At 43.1% G+C, this 16,633-nt stretch overlaps 1 protein-coding gene across 8 annotated transcripts in view; it reads left to right on the top strand.

The window, feature by feature from the left end:
- CADPS (calcium dependent secretion activator) overlaps nt 1-16,633 on the top strand; it is a 468,003-nt gene that overhangs the window by 377,732 nt on the left and 73,638 nt on the right. For 6 of the 8 annotated variants that reach the window (XM_054729907.1, XM_054729908.1, XM_054729905.1 and 3 more), the window contains 4 exons: nt 4-160; nt 941-1,082; nt 11,783-11,938; nt 15,629-15,776. In XM_054729907.1, the coding sequence (XP_054585882.1) occupies nt 4-160; nt 941-1,082; nt 11,783-11,938; nt 15,629-15,776 (603 nt within the window). Of the gene's footprint in view, nt 1-3; nt 161-940; nt 1,083-8,341; nt 8,489-11,782; nt 11,939-15,628; nt 15,777-16,633 lie in introns of all 8 variants that reach the window. The other 2 variants (XM_054729904.1, XM_054729900.1) reach the window with 2 other exon arrangements.

The following is a 16,633-nucleotide window of genomic DNA, read 5'->3' as shown; positions in this document are numbered from 1 at the left end:
AAGGCCTTTGCGTGGTGGTCGGACCTGATGGTGGAGCACGCCGAGACGTTCTTGTCACTCTTCGCGGTGGACATGGATGCAGCGTTAGAGGTGCAGCCCCCAGACACGTGGGACAGTTTCCCACTGTTCCAGCTGCTGAATGACTTTCTGCGCACCGACTGTACGTATCGCCTTCGACTGTTTGGCCTGCCTAAGTCGTGTGCAGATGAGCACCTTGTTAAAATGCGTGTATCCCAGACAGACTACAGGTTGGACATAGCTCTTTGTAGTTTCATTATTAATTCAAAAACAAACAAACCTACAGGTGATGGACTTTCTCCCAACCAATGTTCTGTGACAGGGAAGCCCGCTCTTAACTAAGCAGAGGAACCCCAGAGCAGTGTCAGGAGTGGTGTCCGTGGGGTTCTTTTGTTCTGGAACAAGCTAATTAACCTCTTCACATTTTTCAATTTTTATCCAAAGTTGCTTTTTAGATGAAAAAAAAAAAAAACAGTCTAGCTAAGTAGCACCCTAAGCATCTTGGAGTATCTTACACAACACAGAGCCGTAAAGTGGACCTTCCTGCCCAGGGAGAGTGATGAAGGAAGGGTAGCATAGTCTCTCCTCCTGGTAACACCGTGGGAGGAAGGGAGTGGGTGCAAGGAATCCTAGAAGAGGGTCGGTTGCTGTTTTGTTGCTTTTAAAGGGAAATGATTGTTTTTCTTTTTGAGAAGAGGGACGCAAATGGATAAAATGTTTTAGAATTCCATTTTCTTCCCACACAGATTGAAGCATGAACTTTGATGCTGTTCCTGAACTTTTTCCTTTCTCTTGTTTTGGGGGGGTAGGGGCTCTCTTAGAAGCCATAGATTTAATGTCGAAGACAGTCCTCTCTGTGTGTATGTTGTATGCTGACAAAGCAACTGCGGGCCCTTACCAAGACTTTGCTTCTCTGTTCTAGATAATTTGTGCAATGGAAAATTCCACAAACACCTGCAAGACCTGTTTGCCCCACTTGTGGTTAGATATGTGGATTTGATGGAGTCCTCAATTGCACAATCCATTCACAGGGGCTTTGAGCGGGAGTCATGGGAACCAGTCAAGTAAGGAAACCTCTTTTGATACCATCGGAGTTTGGGTGCAAATAGCTGGAGAGTCATACAGAAGTGGATTAACGGTGTCTTATGGTTTTCAGTGTTAGCGTGATGGAGAGCAAACACTGGCTGTGTTTCTAACTCAGATGTGTATGGTCTCCTTGGCCAAAGGGGGAGTGGGAAAGAGGTTGATAAATGTTTTATGAAATTAAATCTTTGTTTTATTCCACAGGATAAATAAGGAATAAGGGCTAGAACCCTGGTTGTGGTATTTGTACTGTGTATCTTATTCCAATGATGTTTTCCCTAGGAATTAACGTTTCCCAAAGTGTGTTCCACAGGGTCTAGACAAGGGGTCAGCAAACTTTTTCCATGAAAGGCCATGTGATAAATCTTTTGGCTTTTCAAGGTACGTGATCTTTGTCACAACTCCACTTTGCTGTTGTAGCACCAAAGCAGCTATAGGCAATTGGTAGAGGAATAAACGTGTGTTCCCGTGAAACTTCATTTGGAAAAGCAGGAGACTGGCCTATAGGCCATAGTTTGCCATTCTCTGGCCTAAGCCTTTGAGACGTACCTCAAGAAAAGGACTCTGTGGACAAATACGGTTAGAAACGTCTATGCACTCCACACCCTTGTCTCCTGGGGAGCCACAAAGCAACCAGTCAGTGTATTTCAAAACTCTAACATAGTAATACAGAGCCTTGCTTAACTCTGCTTAACCCAGGGTTATTTGACCACAGTACTCATTTTTGTAATGGGATATCAATCTAAAGGACAAATTCCAGGAAATCCTGTGGACTGTGAATTTAGCATGTCCACACTGCCTGGGGAATCTACTTGAAATGTCTAGCGGATTCACTGCCATCTCCACTCCCAGGCAAGGAGGAGGGCCGGACTCCAGATGCCGGAAGGCAGTGTCAGACTCTGCTTTCTGGGGACATAGGGTCTCCTAGAGAAATTAATGCAAATTAGCTTTCTCAGCCCTCCTGCCACATCAGAGCTGGGGAGGAAGTGTCTTAACTTACCCTACTGCAAGCAGGTTACTAGGCAGTAGCTCTTTATTTGCAAACACATACCAAGAAATCTGGACTTGAGCTTGTTATTCTCAATTCCGTCTCTTACTATGGCCCTGTGACTTTTAACTCATGAGAATAAAACTGGGTCCCTTGATTAACAAGGGACTCTATTTTTTAATGCTCACTGTAATTCCTACAGTTGTGCTTAAAGAACTATTGTGAAGGAAAAGGCTAAAATGAGTAATATTCACATTTTGAAAATAGCTATGATATTGAAATAGCATTTGCTTGCTTGGGTTTAGATGTGGAGGCTACTACTGTGGACACGCACGGGAAGAAATGATTGGCATCCTGCACTGCTTCTTAAAGGGCCCAAGAACGAGGGCCTCGCCCTCCACTCACTAGCCCAGTGGTCGGCAAACTCATTAGTCAACAGAGCGGCAAACGGTGGTTCACGAGCTGCATGTGGCTCGCGAGGCACAGTTTGCCGACCACTGCACTAGCCAGAAGGCTAACAAAGGCAATGAAATTATTCTCTCATCTACAAAACTGACTTTTAAAAATGTCCCTACTCGGTGTCCAAGAATTGTTGAGAAGTTCTGTGACAAGGTCACTAAAGCCATTTTATAATCTGTTCAATTCTTCAGACATCAAGCAAATTGCTGCTAATTCTTTTTTAAAATGTTGACTATTCTTAATATTGTCAGAAGTAAAGACAGAATGAAACTGATTTTCACAGTTGGAGGTCTTACTGTGGGAATATTTTGTTGGGTATTTACAACAAAGTGATTAACAAAATAAAATTTGAACTCATGGATCAGTAATTTAAAGGTCTGAAAATTAGTGAAGGATTAATAGTCATAAATAATAACCTGAGAATATTTTATGTTGATGTATTTTTTATGTAGCTTTTAACATGATTATGGTTTATCCAATTCATGCTAAATAGGATATGCCCTTCAGAGTATGTAGATATATTTGAAAGTGCCAACTAAAACATAGGCTAAATTAAAATTCATGGAAACCACGTATTGTATTAGGGGATTTGTATACAAAGTGTGGATACCCTGGGACAGATTTGCAGAATGGTCAGCAGGAAACGAAGGGGAAGGATCTTGGTGACATGCTTACATGCTAAAAGGAATGAGTCTCTCTGTACTCCCTTCCATGTGAAGAGAAGCAAAGTAAGAACAAACATTGATCTGACCAGCTAGGGGGTTGATAAAGAAGCAGAGATTCATTTTTCTTTGTGGATGTTTTTCTAAGAAAAGAATGATTTTTTTTTTGGAACGTTTTTCATCAAACTTACTCAAAACAAGAAACTGACTTACATAAGTAGATTTGGTTTCCTCAATCTTTTCGAAATTTGGCACATGATCCCCCAATACACACACATAGAGAGACCACAGCCTTTCTTTCAAACATTTGTTATGCTCAGTTCTGTTCTTCCACTTTTCAAAAGTCATAAATATAGGTATCTGATAATAGGTTAAATGACTGCAAAATGCACTGTAAAAGCTTCCTTCCTGAGAACTGGTGTTCAAATGTTAAAGAAAAACAGCATCCTGACAAGCTCGCTAAAAACAGGTTTTAAATATTCTTCAAGTTTTCTTAATTTGAAATATGGTCAAAGAAAAGAAAATATCATCATCATTAGGGTTTGGTACAAGTTATTTGGCAGGAAGGATAAAAGGCTCAGTCCTAGAGCTGCCTTCTCTAGAGTGATGACCTCCCACCTCTGCAAGGAGAGCGAAGGGAGGCTCATCGCTGTTCCCATCAAGCCAGAGAGCGTCACGGTTAGAACCTCTGTGCTTTGGCAGAGAATGTTAGCACTTAGCTGCTCGCCACAACTGAAGACAGACAGCCTCCCCAGGCCAGGCTTGAGCTGGAGCCCGGAGCCCTCTCCTGGAAATGTCACCGGGCCACCACCCAAGCGGGGCAGGTGTGCACAGCCCTCCGGCAGCCCTGAGTATCAGCTTTTGGTCCTAACTAGCAGATGGACAACATTTCCACCAGCTCTTTAGAGTTGGTTCGCTGTTAGTCATCATGGAAGAAAACTTAGAAAGTGTCTAATCCAAAGCTTGCCAAGCCTAGTACCTTCTCCACACTACCCTCTCCTTGGCAGATCCTCTCTTGATCTCCAGGTGAACACCTGCAGGCACAGGGAATCCCAGTGTCATGGCGGGGATGACTCTGAGTGGGAGAGCTGAACCCTGCTTCTTGCTGTATATACACGGAAAATCTGCATTTCTCTAAATGCACTTTCCCTCTCTCTGCCTGAAGTATACATATGGGAATTATTTTAAAAAATAATATCATTTTCCAGATTGTCAAAGATGTCAGTATCTTAACAAATAATAAACTGTCAGCCCAAAGACACCTTAGCAATATGTAGATGGCCTGGTTTGAAGCCGACAAGCTGTAGGCACACAGTCAGACTCCCAACTCTGCCAGCAAAGTGCTGGGTCACCTTGGACAAGTCAGCAGTCCTTGCTGTGCCTCAGTATCTTTCTTTGAAAACCAAAGACTTTGAATACCCAAGACTTTTTCAACACTAACCTTCTAGAAAATGTGATTTTCCATATTCACATTTAATCACCATTGCCTCCTTAGCACCTAGAACAGGGCCTGGGACATAGGTGTTCAGTGAGTATTTATTGATTACCTGACCTTTATTAGGGAACCCATATAGACTGAAAATTGTAAGGATACAATAGAAAAACTATGGGGAAGGAAGAAGAAAAAGATATATCCCCCTGTTGGTGATTTCAATCTAGTTGGTTCTGAACAACAAGCATGCAAGAAAAATGACTTTAAATATTCACCATTGTATTTACCAAATAACATAAGGAAGAGCTTAGCCTGGAAGGGGATGAACTTCCCCTGAAGAGTCATGAAAGACAGCTGGAAGCCTAGGATTTCAAGAGGCGCAGAGGTGCTGGGAAAGGGCATGAGCAGAAGTAGAAACACGGGGGCAAGTGGGGTGTGCAATGGAAACTCAACGCCCTGTTGGGCCAGCATGGATTATAAAGGAGGCAAGCAATAAGGTTGGAGAAATGTGTGGGACCTTCTAAAATCCCAGGAAGTTTGAAACTTTATTCTCCAGGTTGTGCATTCTAAACAGGGGCTTTACAGCTCCCAGAGCTGGTGCAAATTGGTTCTTGGAGTCGGGGAGGGAAGAAATATCTTGCTCTTGTTACGTACATTCACATGCAGTATATTGGTGCTAGTACATTTTCATGGGGAAGGCAGTGGGTGGTTCAATGATGATAATGAATAAAAGGTTGATAAATACTGCTCAAAGCTCTGAGACTTCAGAGTGCCCATGCCCCACAGGAGGAATCAGACTTAAGAATAAGCACGGAGAGAGACATTCGTGTCCAGAGCACCGAGAGACGACAAGATGTATTACATATATTCAGCAACAAATGGCTGATAACATAGGAGACATCCGTATCTTACTTCTAACCCATCCATAAACCTAAAACTTCTTTGAGAGAAGACCCAACCATGTCATCTCTGCAGGGAGACCCAGTCTCGATTATAATCAATTCCAGAAACAAGGAATGACTCTCACTCTAGTCATTGCCATCAGCAGAAATGATGAGGTGCCCACATAGTTGTAGCTTTCATCCATGTGGGAGCGAGTAGATGAGAATTTTCTAATCCAATGTTCCAGAGATGGAGCCCTTTGACATGCATGGGAGTGATCCTTTTTTCAGCACATCCCCAAAATGAATGAGTCTAATTTTTAACATGTATCAGATGTGAGGATTGCAATTCACACTTCTTCTACTATTCACAGATATCCAATTATGATTCTCACAGAGAAGCATGATGGACTTTTTAGGTAGTTGCTAACGGGCCCTCTAAAATAATAATTGGTTATATCCATCAGCAGATCCACATGTATATAATGCTTGGAATTGCCTCTCTAATTATTAATATGTTATTAATATCCAAATGAAATATTAGTAACCTTAGTAATGCACTATATTATTTTGCTAAGAGCAGAAATATCAAGCATGCTTCAGCCTTCTGAAAGCAGAGCATTATAATATGTCACATGAAGGAAATGTTTTATGAGTCCAGCTCAGCAGTCCAGCCAAAATATCATATTTTACAAGTACAATATGTTCTGATTAATATAAGTATTTTTTAATTTTTGTGTGCAAGACGAAGCTCATTTCTGATTTGTGTACCCACCATCCACTAATATGTTTAAATTAAGTTGCTTTTGCATACATTTGTATGTTATTCATTTCTAGCTACTTTTAATTTGCTCAGAATTGACATTTTAACTTTCCACACTGCCATCTCTAAAGCTCTCCTAATTCCTCAATCATTATTCAGTGTGTGCCTCATCTAATGATCACATGTGCTTATGTGGGCTTACACATGTCTCAGTGGAAATCGCCAACGGTTTTGTTACGTGGCAGTGTTTAAGACTGAGACCCACCAGGGACTGAATGCGAAGGCAAATTCCCAGTTAAACAGAGAAACGTCAACAGAAAGTGCCATTTTCCCTTCTACCGAACTGTCATATTTAGCTTCTTCTTTTGACCGTTCCCACAAGAGCACCCTTTAGTCCCAGGTAGAAAAGCACAATTAGTTTTCCCACCTGTGAAGGGTAAAGGACACACCTGTGAGACACCTGTGTCCCTTAAGGAAGAGAATGTCAGGTTGGCAATTTGCATTCTATGTTTTTCCATCTACAAGCCAGGTTTTTCCATCTGCAAGCTATGTTGTCATTGTGAAAGAAGAACTTGTTTCTAAAGGGAGACACCTGTCCAGACTACCTACAGGGGCCAGATTTTCTGACTTGCCCCCCTAAGCAAGCCCAGAGGCAGCTCCAGCCCTTGCAAGAGTTCTGTTAGTCAAACACAGCTTGCCCGGGGCAGATCTGCTTTGGCAAACTCGCTCTTCTCCTGCAAGATCCAAAAAGAAAGCCTCAACTCCTTTGCCAAAGTGCTGTCAACCCTCCTTACACAGGAAGGCTCCTCTCAGATGCATAGGCTGGGCTCCACCGTGCCAGTGACTCTGGCTGCATGAACACCCTTAAAATGCCACTACAGAGTCACACGATGCCAGCCTGGGACAGCATATGACACAGTCCTTGGAAGAGACACGGTTGACTCAAGTTGGGGTTATTGATTTGTTTTATTTTTCTCTCTCCAGTCAAAAAGCCCTTCCGCTCTCTTTCATCACATCAGTTGATTGATCTTTGTTCAAGAACAAAAAGCTTCTATAAAGTCACACTTTTAAATGATTTATTCATTTTTAACTTAAATTTTAACTTCTTACAGAAAAATACATCTTTAATTTTCACAAACTCAAAACACCTATAGAACAACCACACACATCAACAAACAGCCCCCCTCAACACCCCAGGACCCCCTGCCATTCATTCTAAGGTCTCTATGTCACATTTGAGGGCAATCGCTATAACATGAGGCCACATTTTAAATCCACTTGTGGCCAAAGAATTTACTATAAGAGCTAAATTTGTGTGTGTGTTTTTCATTTGCAATGTGTCAATATTTCTTCATTTTAATTGGACTTAGTTTGAGAGGGGACGTTTCCGTTGTTTTCAAGTATTCTGTAAAATTATTTGAAGCCAGACATTCTTGATACAATTTCTTCATCTTTGCCATCAACCTAGATGCCCCATTGCACACACAGCTGTTTTCAGAAGTAGCGGTTGGAGAGAATTCTCTTTCTGTCCTCCACCACCTTGTGGGTACATTTCCTCTTACATCGTGTAGCTAATATCTGGCCCAAGGAATGTGCCTCCATCAAAAATAGGTTACAAACAAAAGTAAGAAAAATAAGGTGCTCCGCCCTTTCTTTCCATCCCAGCTACTCCTCAGCACCCTCAGCCACAGCAATGCCAAGGATTCCACGAACTTCAAGTTTCTAGCACAGGACAAGTTCTAGAGGCTCATGGCCATGGACTTGGAAGCTGCAGACCCTGCACAAAGGCATTGAAATATGTGATCATGGTGGAGAGGTGTCCATGACTATCCACGCTTTTAAGTTACTCTGCGGTTAATTTCTCCATTAAACTCTTGTCATTTCCTCTGACTGCTGAGCCACACCACCGCTGCCCATCTGTCAGCTACTTTCTGAAGTGTGTCGCTGTTGTCTTGCTGTGGACTTAGCCAGTTTATTTACACCTGTTGTGTGCTTCTGCCTCATCTGCATTGTCACTGTGATGGTATTTTTTCTTTCTGTCTGTTTCTTCCACAGGAGTTTAACCAGTAACCTACCCAATGTGAACCTACCCAATGTGAACCTTCCCAAAGTACCAAATCTACCAGTTAACATCCCTCTAGGCATCCCACAAATGCCTACTTTTTCGGCACCGTCATGGATGGCTGCTATATATGATGCTGAGTGTGTATTCAGTTCACATTAGATCTAATTTAAATTTAAGTGATCTTGGCATGGATATGTCTTGTTTATTTCTATACATCCCATATAACAGAGATGGAGAGGGATAATTAGACATATTTTGCTGATCATACAGAGACAATATTGTTTATTTCTGGCATGTGGCGTGTTTGTAAGATATTTGCTATATATACAGCACTAACAATTTTTCTTACGCCCACTGAATGCTTGAGGACTATGTTTCACTTCCTGAATTCTTTTGCAAAAAGATCCTGCCCATGTTTTGTTGTTTTGTTGTTTTTTTTTTAATACAGGTGGCATGGCTTTAGGAGTTATCCATCCAGAAATAGTCCAGGAAACCTCTTTCATGGGCTGACCCGTCATCTCTGGCCTGATCCAAATTTAAGAGGGAAGCACGCCTACCTGGAGCTTTCTTTCTTTAAATAAATAAATAATTCCCAGAGACTGTTTAAACCAGAAAGTGTATTTCTGGTGTCAGCAAATGGCAGGCTATAGTCGCAGGACGTTGGGGGCTAACTGAAAATTTCTGAATGGATCAAGCCCCAGTCATGTGCGTAACAACACTCTCCCAGGTCATCATGTAGCACTGTGTGCTGAGACCTAGGTAGCAAAGTCTTTAAATGCGAGACTGCAAGACTGAACAAACAAATAATGAAGTTTTTGGGTAGCGGTATCCCCTGTGGTCTGAGTGTAGAAACTCTGTATAAATGCCAGGGCCACGCGGGGTTTGTTTCCTTGGAGGCCGAGCCATCCCTTTCCTGCCAGCCAGCAGGTCAGGGGAACGGAGGCTGAGCAGCCATTTGTCCCAAGGCTTTGGAAATGAATCCTCTCTTTCCTCAGCAAGAAGAAGATCCAGCACCTCTCAATTCCACCTCAGGGAAATGAAATGAGAACCACGTGCATGATTTAATGAGTGAAATAAGGCTTTGCGATGCGGTGCCCCTTTGATCCTTTTCTTAGACCACAGCTAATTATAGGCCAGATAAGCTTTTTCTTGAAAGAATAAATTGGCACGTTTTCAAAGGGAAGTGTTAGTATCAAAGGAATAAAAAATGATCTGAAACTGGCAGTGGGTTTTGAAACCTCGAAAGCACATCCGTCACGATGGCCCCGGACATTTCCATTGTGCTGTGCTGCAGGTAGAGCACGGGACCTGAGAGCCACTGCTCCGCCGCGCTCCTCCAACGCTGCCCATATTTTTTAAAAACTGAGCTTGTTCACAAGTTCACAATGAAATCAGAGGGTCAGGGTGTCTGTTTCTCTTTTAAAGATGAATCACAACCTCTAAAAATTTATATCTGAAAAAATCTAAAAAAAAAAAAAACACCATAAGTCATATTCATGCTAAGATGACTATATTAAAAGTTAGATTAGGTATTATCTGTTAATAATTAAAAATAAATATCTGAAAGCTTTTTACCTTCTTCTCTGCATGCTCTGTGACATTGTTTTTGAAAAGATATGAATCAAGACATTGTAATAAAGCAGATAATGGTCTCTGTCGATTAATTAAGGCATGAGTGGGAACACATTTTGGTAACTGCTCAGCAATCAAAATAATCTTGGTGCTATTGCCTTAACATTAACAGTTTATCTTAAAAATAAAAAGAAAATATTCTTTTCCTCATGTCAAAACTTAATAATAAGCTCTTCAAAGAAAAAGAAAAAAACCCTAGAAGAATTTTTTGAAACTCTGAAACCAGATGGGTGTCAAAATGTTGTTGTAATAAATACCAATTATTGCATTCATATGTACTTAATGATTTAAAACATACAACCATGCAGTTCCAAAACGGGGTTTAGACTAGACAAAGTTGGGGTTTCTTTTTCCCAAGCCTAGGATGGGATAAGGGGGAAGGCGAACCTCCGTGGAGAAACAAAGCGTCCCCCCACTTTGGAGCAATGCATATGGCAGTATCTGAAAAGAAGGCCTAGATTCTCAATCGCCCACCAGGAAATGCCTGATTCTATATCTTTTCATAATTCCAGTTTCCTCCTTTGCCACCTTTCATTTGAAGGTCGTGTTTCCATGTTACCTGCTCCTCCGTGTCAGATACGTCTACGTACTGACCTCAGACTGGTCTGTCCTTGAAAACATGTCCCTGTTGGTCGAGGCCGTAGGCTCCCTCTCGGCATGTTGGGAGCATCCCCCCGCCACCCCGCAGTAGCTGTGTATGCATTTATGCACTAGCTATATTTCTCTCTGAAGCATTAATTCAATGCAGCTGGCATCTGTCACAATAGAAACACCCACTCTCATCTGTTTCTATAGACGATGTCAGAACAAGTGGTAATGCATGGTGTGTTGGACATTTTATAAATTACTGTGTTAGCATTAGTGGTATGCGAGGAAGGGGGTGGGAGGTGGCCACCCCTCAGAGCTCCAAATGGGATTGTTACAAAAGGGAAAGCCAGCCAGAGAAGGGCAAGAGGGTGAGAGATGGAGCGTTTCCCATACACAGGCTTTCCGTGGATGCCCCAGGTAAAAGTTTCTTACACATCATTGTACAGAACGGAATCAAGACCAATTCCTCCATCTGGACTGGGTAAGATGGTGCAATGGTTTTAAAAAAAAACACAAGCTTTGCAAATATCTCTTGTCCACTCACCTCCCCACCCCCAACCTCATCCTGGGGCTGCCTATGCAGCGGGCTGGTCTATTGGAATAATAACCAATCTGAACAGATGCATGGATTCAAGGTATCCTAGGTGGACTCGTCTCAATTTGAGTCACCCCCACTTCTCTCCAGCTCTTCAAGAGAGAAAGCAGGTCCTCGCTCACCACTTTGTTAGCACTGTCCCTTTAAAACTCCAAGTCTGTGCAGTCTCCAAGAGGCCTCCGTCTGGAGGGGAGCTGGGGAAATGCATGAAGCCCGAATTTTAATAACTGCATGTTGCCATGTAGTTATTATTTGTTGAGACTTACTTCTCCCTCTGGTTCGTGGCCTTCATCTGAATCATCACATGTGTTAATGTGGTTATTAAAAGAAGGCTGATTTTTACCATACACTGTTCTCCTGGCCGTTATGGGGCAATACGTCCCTCAGACTTCTCACTGGTCTGAATACTTGGCTGAACAAAGCCGACTAGGTCATGTATGGTAAAACTCAAAATCTGCCGGTGGAGAATGCCCCCACCTCCACCGCCAACACGCGTCGTTTTGTATGTTGAAGCTACTGTTTGCCCCCAGCCTTCTAGTCCCAGTTGTCTTTGTGTCCGCGTTTCAGAGCCCAAGGCCAGTGGGTGACTCTTGGCTTTTTATTTTTACCCTGCCAGCAACGGATCAGGCACCTCAGAGGATCTGTTCTGGAAGCTCGATGCCCTTCAGACCTTCATTCGGGACTTACACTGGCCCGAGGAAGAGTTTGGGAAGCACCTGGAGCAACGGCTGAAGCTGATGGCAAGTGACATGATAGAATCTTGTGTCAAAAGGTAAGCCCATTGCCTGGGCGATCTCTGCACGCCTCTCCCACCACACACTGGCCCGGGGCAGGGCTGATTGGCCATAATTTGGAGGGTTTTTTTTGAGAAAGTGATTGCTTATCAAAGTCAGTGCGAGTGGTGGCTACCCAAGTCCAGCTTCTATTCACCTGCCCCACATCTGCCCCAAGCAAACGATGTGGCTGTTATTTCACTGAGTTCCATAGGAAAGACTGCATGTCGGTTCTTGTTTGTATCTCTGACATCTAGCAGCATCTGGCACAAAATACTTAGTAAACATATTTTAAATGTAGGAGTGCGGTATGCGTGGTGGGCAGCTAGATGGAAATCAAAGAAGCACATCCTATTCCTGAGCCAGCGAATCCAGTGCAGGAGCAGGAATCTAGTGAATTTCCAGCCATGTGGGCAGGACCTGCAGCATCATTCATTCTCTGCATGTGAACCGAGCCTGTACTACCTGCCAGCTACTAGTTGTCTTGTGCAAAATGTAACTAGATATCAACAAGAGGGCATGAGACATGTTGCCTGCTTTGTCCCTGTGGAGTGTGGGATTGAGGTGGGAAGACTGCACTTGCAGTCCCCAGGTAGACTGTTCCGAAGGCAAGGAGAACAGCACACATCCTTTCTACAGGAATTGTTTGAGCGCCTCCTCTCTGCAGGCACAGTACTGAGTTCCCGGCGTACCAAGGACTGCACCCTTCCCTCATGGAGTGTCTGTATCCATACAGCCTCCGATGTGACACCATTATCATCACCCTGTCTATCCCCAGACACATGTCCAAGTGCTTTTGCCAGTTCCCAACAATTCCATTATTATTCCTCATTTAAAAAAAAAATAAAAGACCACAAGCATCACAGGACACTTGGATTTCCAGATGTTGTGTAATTTAGTTGATGGACCAGTTGTGGGAGTTGGGGACTGGGTTTGGCTGGGAGTGCTCCGAATTCATCGTGTTGTATCTTGGAAAAAGAAAAGGGATGTAATAGCATCAAAACTGGAACCGAAAGGCAGAAAAATGACATAGTCGCAGGTAGGTGAGCTTCTTGGCAGGAATTAGAGAAAGAGCAACGTGCTATGGAGAATCCTCAGGAAACTCAAGTCCCGGTGATCCAGATGCTGCGCTTTGTCCTTTTCTTCCCACTCTTGCAATCCAAGGCAGGCCTATTTCTCAACCCCAAGGTCAAAATGTTTCCTTAGGGTTTTGACTCTCACCATCTCCTACAGAGTCTGACTCAGTTTTAGGAAAAGCCGATCTTTTCCTATGGCTGAACCATTTCACACAAAAACTGCTCGTCAAAGTGGCTCCTCGGACAAAGCTCTTCCCTGGTCGTCCCTGGGACTGTAAAGCATTAGGATGAAGGCCCAATAGCTTCTGATCTGTGCACACGGTTATACAGAAAGACACGCGTGCCCTTCTCTGGAGAGCCAGTCCTTTGAATAGATAATAATAGGAGATGACAGATAGGTGGGATAGTGGGTCAGCCACTCAATGAGTGTGAGCTCCTCAGCGGCAGGCAGTGTATCTCATTCATTTTGAGCTCCTCGCCCCTCCCAGGTCCCAGCATCATGCTTGACACATGGTAGCTGTTAAGTAACTGTTTATTACTAGGAGTCGGTCGCCTGCACATGTACTCCTGACCCTGGTGTCCCTTCCAGTTAAGGCCCCAGTCTAAGCACAGACCAGACAAGAGCAAACAAAAGTGGAAATATCGTCCCCAGACAGCCTGAGTCAGAGGGTAAGGCATGCAGCAGTCCGTGGGTGTGTTAAGACATAGAGCCCACAGTAGGAGAGTCTAGAACCTTGGCTTTCCTCTTTGGGACAGAATAAAGGGCCCCTGTTCTAGGATAAGAGAGTAAGGACATGATTTCATGGATGTAAATATGCAACACCCAGCGTCCATCGGTACTCCTCATTGCCAAGTTTCTAAGAAAGTGAAATCACTCACTTGATGACATCATCCACGTAATGAACCTGACAGAGCCTCTAGTCTAGTCAACATCAGGCGCTGTGCTCCACACAAAACACGGCGCCCGAACTCTGCCCTCAAAGAGAGTCAGCTGGATTAAGTGACCTCTCCGTTCCTGCCTTTTGTCCCGTAGAGCCTTCTCGGTCATATTAATTTTGCATCCGGCTTCCTGTTTTCACAGCCCCACGCTAAGGGCTATGAGCAGCTCTCCTGTGAAAGCAGCAGATGATTACTTCATTGTAAGGGATAGATTTAGCATTTCCCTGTCTCAAGTTGGGTCGGGACTGGCCAGTGAGCCTCAGAAGATCAGCACAGGGACCTGTCCAACTCAGTCCCCATCAGGCCTCCTTTGCACAAAACCAGAAAATGATGTATTTGCAGCGTAGCTTAAAATGATCATCGTGATTAGAAAGCTACATCAGTGCACCGAGTCTTTAGAAGCCAAGATACATTTATCTTTAACATGATCATATAATATATAGGAGTGTTTTAAGGCATTTTTTTAGTAGTTTTCTTAAGAGCTGGGCTTCCAACCTTAGAAATTATACTTGGCTTCCCTTGTGCACCCAGGGTGTGTTAGCAAGCTGGCATCCTCTCCGAGCTAGCTAGCTGTGTGGTCCCTCTCTGCACTGTTAGGAAACTGCTACAAATGCCTCTTAAAGCGATGCCTTCCTGGTGGCTGCGTGATCTCCAGAACCTGACGGGGACAATGCTGAAAAGAGGCATTGGACAAAGGACCTTTAGTAAAATCACTTACTAACCAGGTGCTTTTCTCTAAAGACATGTGACGAGGATGTGACCCGCTTCTCTGAAACCTTTCAAACCATAACTGGGCCCCTGTGCAGGCTGATATCAAGGATGAGATCTCACACCTGTAGCACCAGCTGGCCATGTCGGACCGAGCTCTTCCGTGAGCAGTTAGCACATTGCTGGGATCGCAGTTTGACCTAAGTCAGAATTATGCCACAGTAAATTTCCACCATTACTCAGGTCTTGAATTGGGAAGTATAGTATGACGTTTTTACTTATCAATATAATGTATTCTTTATTGCAAAATAAAGCATTGACATGGCAAGGCAAACAAACAAGCAAGCATAGTGTAAGTCCCTCCTTACCACCTCTCCTGATTTCACTCTCCTCCGCAAAGGTAGTCTTCTCATTTTTTAGTCTTTAAAGCAATATATTAGTTGTTGTTTTTTTACTTCAGTCTCTTTCAAAGCCAGGGTAAAATTAATAAATAAATAAAACAATGAGTGTCATTTAAGATTTTTTTCCCACCAGGAGATTGTGAAGATTAGAAACTGCTTTTTTTTTTTTGGGGGGGGGGGGGCAGGGTTTAAATGAAGGGATTCAAGGTAGGCAGTTGCCAGTGTGAGACAACTTACATATGCTATAATGCTATAATTGGGTTTTTGTTCAATCATTCATTCTGCTGCAATTAGTGTTCTCCATAGCATGTGAGCGATAGACAGAAATACGCCGAGCTACAGGTGTCCCGTGCACTGCCGAGAAAGAAGGGTGTGCATGGCTGTCTCCCTGAATAGGCCTTCCTGAGCTGGGAAAGTCATATTTAAAAGAACACATGTGAAGTCATTGTCGATTGAAACTGATTACAGCCTTCAATTTTCTTTTCCACTAACCTCTCAGAAAATGTCTCCTCCTCCTGCTGCCATCTGAATGCTGAATTGGTCTTTTCCTACTTTGTTTTAATAGAACCAGGATTGCATTTGAAGTTAAGCTGCAAAAAACCAGTCGATCAACAGATTTTCGAGTCCCACAGTCAATATGCACCATGTTTAATGTTATGGTTGATGCCAAAGCTCAATCAACAAAACTTTGCAGCATGGAAATGGGCCAAGAGGTAAAAAATATATATATAGATTTCTCCTCCCTTACGCGTCCCCCCCCCCCCCCCGCCATTGATCATGTAGAAGGAAACTTCACAAATTCCTTCCATCTACACTAGTCTGCTAGTTTCTGAAATATACTCTAACATTTGTAGATTAAGCCGCAGATGAATGTTTGGTGTCTGTTTGTTAAGTAAATGTCTAAGGCTTGTGCTAATGAGCGTGCCAGTCACTTGGTAGTGATTCTTGGCTGGAGTTGGGATGGCCATTAAGATCCTTTAAGTCCAATGATGTTTGATGATCTTATTTATTAGGCTGGTATCTCCAACAGATGTTTGCCAGAATGCAAGTCATTTTCACATTTGAAGTGCATTTTATCACTTTGAACATCTGGACGGCAGGAGAGCTCTCTTTTTCGAATCTAGCATCTTCCAGGATCTGTAATGTTGGATCACCCTGCTACCCAGTCCCCAGCAGCAGGCTCTGAATTTTTAAGAAATCACAGAGATTTTTCCTGAGATTGATTGTGCATCTCCCCTGACCAAAAGTTTAGTCCTTTGCTAAGTTTCCAGTTCCAAAGTGGCATTTAAAATGTAAAGGAGAAAGAAACAGCAACTTGGGCTTGATTAAAGACCATCGTGATCATTTTCCTCTGATGGCCTTAAGCCAGCTAGATATTCATATACCAATTTAGAATTAATTCAAAAACATTTCTGGCAACTCTCATGTTGTTGCCAATTGGCATAAATTGCTCCTAAATCAGATCTTTCGATACCAGCCCTACATGCTCAGAATTTTTTACTAAATTATATTTGCTCCTTATTCGTTATTTATTTTCTCTTTCGGCACCTTCCTTTTTTAAATGTGGGTT

This window comes from Eptesicus fuscus, chromosome 18 (genome assembly GCF_027574615.1).
Source record: "Eptesicus fuscus isolate TK198812 chromosome 18, DD_ASM_mEF_20220401, whole genome shotgun sequence".
NCBI classification, from domain to species: domain Eukaryota; kingdom Metazoa; phylum Chordata; class Mammalia; order Chiroptera; family Vespertilionidae; genus Eptesicus; species Eptesicus fuscus.
This window is presented reverse-complemented; position numbering and strand designations above follow the sequence as displayed.